This window comes from Nelusetta ayraudi, unplaced genomic scaffold (genome assembly GCF_046127955.1).
Source record: "Nelusetta ayraudi isolate G7.1 ecotype Tasmania unplaced genomic scaffold, CSIRO-AGI_Nayr_v1 ptg000042l, whole genome shotgun sequence".
Taxonomy (NCBI): Eukaryota; Metazoa; Chordata; class Actinopteri; order Tetraodontiformes; family Monacanthidae; genus Nelusetta; species Nelusetta ayraudi.
In genome coordinates, this window is record NW_027466092.1 from 8824146 (window position 1) to 8834615 (window position 10470).

The 10470-nt window shown below is 43.8% G+C and overlaps 1 protein-coding gene across 2 annotated transcripts; it reads right to left on the bottom strand.

The window, feature by feature from the left end:
* Positions 1-1147: 1147 nt before the first annotated feature.
* On the bottom strand, positions 1148-10470 carry paip2b (poly(A) binding protein interacting protein 2B). 2 transcript variants are annotated; one of them, XM_076034103.1, is made up of 4 exons: positions 10296-10470; positions 4615-4781; positions 3856-4035; positions 1148-3202 (listed from the first exon to the last, which is right to left on the bottom strand). In XM_076034103.1, exons 2-4 carry the CDS (start codon positions 4768-4770, stop codon positions 3146-3148), a joined length of 393 nt encoding a protein of 130 aa, XP_075890218.1. In that variant the 5' UTR covers positions 4771-4781; positions 10296-10470; the 3' UTR covers positions 1148-3145. The 2 variants fall into 2 exon arrangements, with proteins under 2 accessions (XP_075890218.1, XP_075890217.1); XM_076034102.1 differs by lacking the exon at positions 10296-10470 and adding an exon at positions 9047-9214.

Genomic DNA, 10470 nt, shown 5'->3' on the forward strand with positions numbered 1-10470 from the left:
TACACGAATAATTTAATAGAAATAGAGGTAGTTAAGCTTAAGCACACAATTAAAACAGCAAATTCTTTGTCAAACCTTGTGTGTGATCGAGGTGTTTCTTAAAGAACTGAAATGTACTTTACATAATTACAACTCTTCTGTTAGTTTTAGCTTTGTGTGTCTCTGAATGAACCAAGACTGGATTTTACCAAAGCAATAAGCGAGTCTGGGCTGCTTTCTTCTGATATTCCAACATAAATTGTAAATGTGAGGGAGCAGTCAGAGTCTATATTGCTCTGCCATCAAGCCTCAAGATATCGAGGCGAGGATGAGTCATCGCAACGCAGCAGCAAACCACTTGCTGGCAGGCACCCAAAGGAGACAGCAAAGCCTCCCAATTGGGGGAGATTTAAACGAGCGTCCTGCGCTGGAATCGCAGGAGAAGCATTCACACGCTGAGGATTCTAAGAAAATATGACAGCATGAATAGAATCAATTGCAAACCCCATTTTCAAGTGAGATTTTATTTCTCTGGAGTCTGCAGATTGTTGAGTTTATTCATGCAACCTTACATAACAGTGAGAAAGGAAACAAGTCTACCACATTAGTGGTTTTGATTGAAGAAGACTGGAGTTGTTTGGGGTTTTTTGCCTGGTGAGGTTTCTTGATATTTTAATTCCCCAATTATGTAAAATTACATCTACCCATGTTTTCCAACAATGGCCTCACCTGTTTATGAAGCCTCCAGATGTGAGAAAACCTCCTGCTCTGCTGCTATTGCTCCTTCTCCTTTCCAAAGAGTGTTGAGCAATACACAGTCCTGGAGTTCAGCCACGTCAGTGACCGCACACCCAGCCAGATGTTCATCCCGCCTTCTCTCACACTGCCTTGCAGCAGCTTCGTTCAGTTCCCCTTCACACCTCGCGAAGGTTCAAACAAAGTGAGACGCTGAAAACCAGGCGCACGCGCTGGAGACTAAACAGACGGCCAAATGAGCCATTTCTTAGGAATTGTTGATGTCGAGGTGTTTAGGTTTAGGTGTTTCTCAAGGCTGCGCCTCTCGAGTGGAGAAAGAAAAACTGTAAATATGGAAGTAATAAAGGACCATTTGAGGCATCACAAGACTAATCTAGTTTGCAAAGCAACAAAACGCACTGACACAAGGCCATTTTGTCTTTAACATCTTTATTTGTCTTTTTTCATGATTTTTATTTGTATTGAAATTCATACTCTGTCTCTTCTGGACCTCTTTTTAAACAGCTTTATGTCACCTAACTCGTCTAAACCGAAAGCAAAAAAATAAAAATAAAAATAAAAATCACCAAAAATGATTTCAATGAAGCTCGATCCACCTGGCGGACGTTCCTATTGACTTGACTGGGGTGCCGATCGAGCGCTGTGGTCCAACGCTGTGTGAGGAGGGTTTCGTTTTGAGGTTCTACTGCACACTTTTAGGGACACTAGCTGGCGAGCGCCCGGCAGCTTGAGGCGGAGTCGAGCCTTCGCCCGGCCGCCGAGCGCACCCAGTGTCTCACACCAATACAGCCGATTACACAAAGACGGTCACGGTCGGTGAGAAGAAAAGACAAAAATTAGTGGCGTGAGGAGGACCCCGAGTTCGGATCGCGGGATTATTTTTTTTTTTTCCTTGACGACATTACGGCCTCTGCGTTTTTTGAGCAGAGGGGGGAGGGGCGGGGCGGGGGAACGAACGGACTTGAATGAGTACGTTTTCCGACTGGCTCACGCCAGAGTCAACAGAGATGATTATATACACGCCGTGAGCGGACGCTTTCGGTGAACGTGGGACCACGAGTCGCGCGACTATTTGCCGAGATCTCAACCAACCAACCTCCCTCCCTCCCCCCCCCCACCCCCCAACCCTGACGTTCCTGACGACAGCTAAACACGACTGCATAGACGCCACAGGTTGCTGTACACCGCAGTACAAACACGCAATGACTTTTCCCAACTTGACGGATTTAAAAAAAAAAAAAGAAAAAAAGAAACAAAAACGTGCGGGGGAGGAAATGCTGTTTAAAAAAAAAACCCTGATTTTGGATATGGATCCTTGATGCGACGCTGGACTAACCAACCAGGTTGTTGGCAGAGGAGCCGGTGGCATCGTTCCAGACCAATCACTCCCATCCGGCCAGACGGAGAGTTTACACTACAGAGAAAAACGGCAGCATATTGAGAGAAAGTGTTGAATGAACTTTATCTCGAACGCTTGATCGGGACAGCTCTGCTCTGTCAAGCTGGACCAAAGACAAACTGGGCAAACTAACTTTTCGTTTGAGACGACGACCGGCGTACAGGGCGAGCGGGGGGGTGCGGAGTGGGGGGAGTGGAGGGGCTGTATTTGGTTTGGAACGGTGCCACTGCAGACGAAGAACCCGCACTTGGGAGTTGAGCGCGAGTGGCGACGTGGTGAGGAGCTTTGTGACGTCACGAGAGCATGTTAACGGAGTTGCCGGGCCGTGGTGGCGCCGTGGAGCTGCGGCGGACGCTCGTCGTGTCCCCCAGATGATGTTAGACAACCTCAGATTATGGGACCCTGCTGACAATGGTAGCTTTTAGTCATTATTTTGTATTTTTTTCATTTTAAATTTGTGGCAGTACCCCCCCCCCCAACCCCCATTCACACATGAGCGATGGTTTATCTCAGTTGGTTTTGGGCTTCGGGTTTTATTCTGGCGTCGTTGGCTGGTAGCTGCCTCGGTTTCTCAGGGGACACCCACGAGATCCGCGCGCTCCATCGACGTCAGCAGCGGCGAATGAAATGCAATGATGAGCTGGCGCCCCCGGCGGGGCAGTGCTGGTATAACACCCATATTGTCCCACCCCTGTTTTCCCCAATGTCCCTCGGTTTACAAGAAACAAACAGTAAATAAAAAGAAGAAGGAAACAAAATAGGAAAGAAAAGGAAAACCCCTCACCCCCCGACTGGGCCTGCGAGCACGCTGGAAATATCTCAAATGTGCTGAGTGTGTGTTCGTGTGTGTGTGTCTGTGAGTGTGTGTGTGCACGCGTGCGAGTGTGTGTTGGGGTGCGTGTGGATGCGATAGATCAGTGTGTGCTCGGCCGTGGCCATCAGAGTCTTTTCAGATGTGAGGACTGCGTTCTCTGGGTGCGCGTACAGGCTCCATGGGGGTGAGGGGGACTCCTAGTATTTCTTCCCCGGGACGAACTCCTTCGCTTCAGGATTCAACATGCTCTTCCTCTGCAGACACAGCCAACGACAAACGAGTGAGAAATCATTCAAAAGACAAACATCTCAATGTTCCGTCTAGGACGTGGATGGGCAAACTACGGTCCGGGGGCCATTTGCGGCCCGTAAAGCTTTTTAATCTGGCCCGCCGAATTTTGAGAAATGGTCTTACTAGTCAGTCAGTCATAAAATAGATGTATGATAATGATAAAGATAATGATAATAATAATAATAATAACAAATTTAATTTGTCTCAACGTGCTACAGAGACAAAGACAATAAATAAAAATAAAAACAAGAGTTCAACTAAAGGCTATTCACCTAACGCATTTCATCCATTAGTTCAGTGTTTTAAGAGTCATTTCAATAAAGAGTTCAATCCTGTGGGGCTTCAAAAGAGATATTTTGTTGTAACTTTGATTGTGTTCATTTTCAGTTGACATTAAAGCCAAGGATGCAAATTATCGCTATCTAATTGATCGCTAGTTGATTGACCTTATCGATCGATCAACGATGAATTGATAAGTGGTGATTTTTCCTGAGAGCCTACATTTCACAATGAAAAATGTGGAAGGAAAACATTCCTTCCACATTCCTGCTTTTGACCAACTCCTAAAGCCGCCTGGTTGAAAATCGATGCGCACGGTGGTGTGCCTCCGACTCACCGCCACTTCCTCCAGGTTGTGGTGATCGCTGACCGACAGACCGTTGAGCTGCTGCTGCAGCTGCCCCACGCCCTGGTTGTTGAGGTCGCGCGAGGGGATGAACCAGTCCTGGTCCTCCTCCTCCAGCATTTCCTGGAAGCAACGCTCCAAGAACTCCTGCTCCAGCAGCTCCTCCTCAACCTGGGAGCATGACGGGGTGGGGCGGGGGGGAGGAGGGAGAAGGGGAGATAAAAAGGTTAGACCAGGCATGGGCTCACTCGCTTTTTAATACAGTCCGCCAAACTTGAAAAAATGACACTGATAGTAAGTCATAAGATAGATGTTTTTCAGTGTTTTTCAGTCACTTCGATAAAGAGCTAAATACCGCAGGCGCTTCAAAGACACATTTTGTTTGTTGTTATTTAATCGATTACATTCTTAATCGACAATTAATGAATAAATTGTTAAGCTCGCTGATAAAAGCACATTTTCTACATATCCCATCATATATTTATTCCTTCTATGAGTTGGGTCACCAAAGCACTGCATCCACCTGCTCTGGCCCCTGTGTCACATATTAGAACCCATTGTGGCCCACCAGTCAATAGGTTTGCCCACCCCTTGGTTAGACCAACAAGTTTCCCCATAGTGAAATCATTGTGAATGAGGCGTCGCTAACAGGGACAGGCATTAAAATACTCAAACGCTTGGCTTAAAAACCGCCTTTATTTTGAAAAGGAAGTTGGTTTCCAAGAGACAGTTGACAGAGAACGAGCTCACCTGTCTGTTATATTCCTCTTCATTCTCCATCCACATGTACTCAGCAAACGGGTTGACGTCATTGGCCTCCCCTGAGTGGCCGTTGGCCACCGGCTCCTTGCCCTCCTTGCCTGGAGCTCCGCCTCCTGGTGTCTTGGCCACCTCAGGACCGCTCATCTCAGCTGGCTCTGCACAGGTTACATAAGCACACCAATAACACGTTTAAACCTCAAAATCGTGCATAGGAGACAGAATTTAAAACAAATGAACAAAAGCAGATGGCAAAACTATAAAAGCGGAGGAACAGCTGGGTCTCATTTAGCTTTAACGTTTTAATAATGAGGGACTGTTAACATTAAAGACAATAGTCAAATTTAAGAAAGTAAATACAACAGCAGCATGTCCATTTGCCCTGAAGCTTCAAACAGCTTCTTTACATTTCTTATATTTATTATAAAAATTGAAACCATTGAAAAAAATTCCATCTCTACAGATCAAAATCAGAAACAGCTGAAGCAGATCATGTTGTTCAAGATTATCAGATGGCCGTAAGCAGAACATCCCCACGAGCATGCGGGCCTAACGGTTGTTGACAGTTAGCCACTTCATTCACTCTAAGCTGCACGCCACTCAGAGCACATTATTAACAACCACAAAACATAGGATCCAGACTGGCGTGATGAAGGCAGACGAGTATGACAGCATTCAAGGCAAAACAAACCAAGTGACTGCATTCCATCACCTTGCTAACTGTTCATACTGCGCCCCAGACCACGTGATCTCATCATCTGTCGAGCTCTGATTTAAATCTGTCAGGACAGCGCGGCTAAAAAACTGCAACAGGGTGAAAAAGTTTTATTTTTTTAAAAAAAAGGTGCATGTTTGCACCGCAGATAAAAATAAACTGCTTCGTAGTCAGTGTGGAAACTGATGCTGCATGATTCAAGCAGCAGACTCACTTGTCCAGCTGCTCTCAGGTTGGATGGGCCAAAGTGAATGTTGGCCGATACAATTACAAGAGGAGCTCAAAGTGGTGGCCGTTATTAAAAGCCTTGTTTTTCCCTCAGTAAGTCATTTTTCTCACTATGTAACGTCAACAAATGCTTGAGTGTGCACACTCACCATGTCACAGCGCCTCAAGCACAAAGAACTCTGCACTACTTTCCACCAAAAGGGTGACGCCTGAGGAACAATGAAGAATGATCCCAACTCCAAAAACCTACTTCTGCAACAATTACTTGTTTAAAAAATAGCAACTACACAACTATATGTGGAACCTTCAGGAGTACACAGGCGCAGCCCTCCTGCCCCGACGATAAACTCCTGCCACGTGTGTCAAAGTCAACACAAAATATGGGCCAACATTGATTTTTAATGAAAAAAATCTTCCTTCAACTATAACAGTGAAACTTTTTATATGGACCCAAATGAGTCTCGCTTCAACCCGAATATGGAACAAGTAAAGCTCAATACTATACAATAAAGAACTCAAAATTGCAAAATCAAATTTCAAATAAATAAAAAAAATTCATTTCATTTGCAGCCTTCTGATTTAAGTTTCAACAGTAACCTTTTTCCACAGGCCAATAATAAATGTGAAAATAAAACAACAACAACAATAAACCAATTAAGTAATAATAATAATAATAATAATAATGATAATAATAATAATAATAATAATAATAATATCGATCAATGAACGTCCTGTCCTGATTGACAAAATACCAGCAGAGCATTCTGGGATTTGTTGTATTAGCAGTACAATAGCGGTGGGCCAGCTCTCGTCGTGATTTTGTATCAATCAACCCTAACCCAACCCAAGAGACATGTCATGACTAAACTGCAGGCTCACAAGGGGAGAGAGAAAGACACAATCAAAGGATTTACACAGTCCCAGGATCCAACAAAGGCAGATGCACTGCGCCGTTGTGCGTCTAAGACATTAGGTGCCAGATTTGGCCCACCATGTACCTCTAATACTACAAATCCCAGAATGCTCTGCTGGTATTTTGGCACCTCAATCAGGACAGGACGTTCATTGAAGGATATTATTATAACTTAATTGGTTTTATCATTGTCATTTTATTTGTTTAATGTGTTATCATCCCGTGGAAAAAGGTTACTGTTGAAATTTAAATCAGAAGGCTGGAAATAAAAAAGAGACATAGGATTTTTATTTACATTTTATTTATTTTGATGAGGTTTTTAATGTTAAATTTTATTTTGCGATATTGAGTTATTTATTGGATCGTTTTAAGTGTTTCTTGTTGCATATTCAGGTTGAAGCAACACTCATTTGGGTCCATATGAGAAGTCTCACTGTTGAATTTGGAGGAACATTTTTTTCCAATAAATATCAATGTTGACCTGCAACTTTGTCAAAGTTTGAAATTTTGCCCCCACTGTGTATTGGAGTTCAACACCCCTGGAAAAAGAGCATTGTTCGCTCGCCGCGGCTAGCCTTGCATTTATAAAAACGCAGGAAATAGGAGCAGCTAGAAAAAAAAAAGTTTGACGGCCTCTGTATCACCTGCCCCAATCTTTTCAACAACCAGCACATGGCAACAATGTGGGCACGCTGTCCTCGAGGACAGTTCAAATAAACAAGTTTAATCTAAGTGGGCTAGTAGACTGAGAGGAGACGTGTCTGCCGCCTCAGAGCGGGCAGACTCTCAGCCTCTGTGCTCAGCAGTGGGTGATGCAGTCAGAAGGTGATTTATGGAAGACTCACAGCACTGCCAACACTGGCTGCTAACTATTAGATGTGGTCATACTCAACACTAAAGTCCAACCTATGAGTTTGTATTTGGAGTATGGTCGGAACAGGGGTATTTTTAGGCGAGGTGCTGCCCATAATTCAGCAAATGTGGAGTGGTGGGGAGGAGACTCCAGTTAGGTTCAGGCCAAAATGGGAATTTAAAATGTGATATCAGAGAACTATTTCATTTCACTTGGTCTAGGATCACCTCGGTCAGGCAACAAGAAAACATTCCTTTGAGTGACGCCCATGCCACTTTAAAATAAGGTTTAAAAATTCTGTTGTAAAAATATTAAGTATATTAGACAACATGTTAGTCACATGTAGTTAGTGGAATACATTGCATCCTACACACCTGCTTGTGGAGTCGGATTATAAAGGTCTTAGTAGGATGGGACAGACGATATGCATTTTGCTTTGTTTCTGGTCAATAAAGAGGAGCCAGCAGTGATTTAGTATTCAATATTTACTTGTTGCGTGGATCAGTGGCACCTGCAACCATAGATAATTTTCAATGGAAGAGTCCAATTTATAGTTCAGAGTTCATTTTTAGTTTCAAACCAGAAGCTTTGCCATTCATATACATTTTTTATAATAATAATAATAATAATAATAATAATAATAATAATAATAATAGTAACAATAATAAAATTATTTTTTTTCTCCAAACTTATGTTTGTTTAAAAATGCCTTAGTTGCCTACATAAAACAGTTGAGGTGAGTTACTGTTTTTTTTTTTTTTTTTTTTTTAGATTGAAGAATTCCACCAATTAACTAAATAAAATGTTAAACGAGTTAAAAGAATTGCTTCGATATGAAAACAACTCGACGTGTGGGGAAAATAGGATTCAAATTGAGGAAAATGTCCTAAGTTTTTACCTTTGGGGGTAAATGAAATGAATAGTTTCAGTCCATGTGCACGAAAACGCTTAAATTAAAAACCGCTCATCTGGTGTGCGAATCGACCAAACAACTAAGGACGCGTGGATAATGGAAAGCGTCGTCCACACGGTCAAAGTGAGTTAAAATACACTGATAAAAACGGCTAAATATCCTGCTACATAACAGATTATGTAATGTAGCGGTCAGCGAGCTGACTATATAACAGGAGCCTGCCTGCGTCGTAGTGGCTCGGCGCCTGCTAGCGTCTTCATGGCGCTAGCGTGTTAGGCCAGGTGCTGGGCCTACCTGCGGAGGTTGCTCAATGGATGGCAAGGTTCTATCCGAGGTAATGCTAAGAAGCTACTTAACGGAAGCTAAAAGAGCTAGTCAGACGTGCAGCTGTGCTGTCAACGAGCGGGCCTGAAGGTGATGGCTATCCCAGCTCAACAACAAAGGCTAATTGAGTGGAGTTATTATTTAGCTGTTATTTTTAGCCACATTCACGGCGCGTCGTCGTACAAAAGACGCGGAAGCACATTACGTGCGGCAAACGGAAAATGCGTCAATGGTCTAAACACAACACGCACTGCGCACCGAGGTCAAACTTCATTCCCGTTTGGGTGCTTAAAGGCCAAACAAAGTGGTGCGCTGCGCTCGGAGCTAGCATGCTGCTGCTTCTGCTGCGGCTACAGCATGGCAGCACCAGCATCAGGGAAGCAGGTCAACAAAACAAGCCTCGGCTTCGAGGGATAACCCGCTGCTGATCAAACACAAGACGAGTCGTCACAAGACGATTTGTATTCACAAAGTTACCTGGCATTGTGCTCTCGGAGTTGTCGTCGAAGCGCGACGTTACACAAAGTTAAGTTCGACTAGTCGGCTACGAGAAGGCGTTCGTCGATTCCTCTAGCGGGGATTACTTCGTGTGTGCAGCGATGCAACGTAGCTCAAGTTAGCTATATCTCGTTAGCCACCTTGCTAACGTTTAGAAAGCTGGCTTCGATCACGTGGTTTCACGTAGCGTTCGGATCACAAAAGGAAGGTGGGAACTGTGACAATTTTGTACTTCAAAGTGACAAGAACGTGGCCAATAACGTATTGGTAAAAATATAATTTAAAAAAAAATATATACGCCACTAACGTCGTACCTATACGTTTAAAACGGAATTTGAGCAGAGACTAAAGCAAACCTAGAAAATCACTTTTGATAATAAACTCAAATACTTCGGCAATTACTTCAGATGCAATTAGGCAAATGTTAAACTAATGGATGCAGTAACACTGCGTCAATCTTTTTGAGGGAGAGATAAGAAAAAATCCAAATGTGGTATCTATCTGTCTGTCTGTCTATCTCACATTCCCCGTTAACAATGCCTGGCATAACGGAAATTGACACGCAGCACCCACTTCCTTCTCTCCACAACAAAACAACGGAGACAGCGAGAAGCCGTGGCTCAGAGCGCGTACTTGAACGCAGCACGTGAACAAACATCCCTGAAGCTTCGCCACACACACACACACACACACACACTCCTCCAAAACATAATGCCTGCGTGGCTTCACACAAAAAAGCATCAAGGTCGATCAATTCCAGGTGTTCTAACAACTTGGACTTTTCTTATTGCTTTTATTCTGAAAATTATTGCCTACTTTTTGAGAACTCTATATAAAAAAAAACGTGTCACACATTCTACACAAAAGTACAGATCAGGTCAAGATAATGACATTAGAAGACTGTTTGAAAAAGGTTGGCAGTGTTTTCGTCAATTAGCGTGACATCTCACCTGCCAAGGTAGACTAGTAGAGGAAGCCTCTTCACTGCCACCTTTCACCGTAGTTTCCTCCTTCAGTATTTACAGACTGAGGCACGCTACACAAAAGGTGGTTTGGCCATCAAGTCGCTACACGCGGAAAAACCAAGTCACTTGAACCGTTTTCTAATTAAGTCACGAATCTAACTTTTCACTCGTGGAGTGTAGTTATTCTGGTTCTTTATCTCAGTGCGCACGCTTTCGATGCGGGGGGAATCGCTTTCAGCATGTATTTATAACAACGGACTCACCAACAACTTCCAAGTGAATTCGCGAGCCAGCTGTCGGTGGGGGGACCGTCTCTTTTCCGCCGCTGCTAGGTGTCACAAGGAGGGGGGGGAACACACAATTCTTGTGTTCCTATCGACTAGTTCATTACAAAATGTTGTTCCCGTCGGTGCCAGGTCGCGTTTTACGCAACGCAAA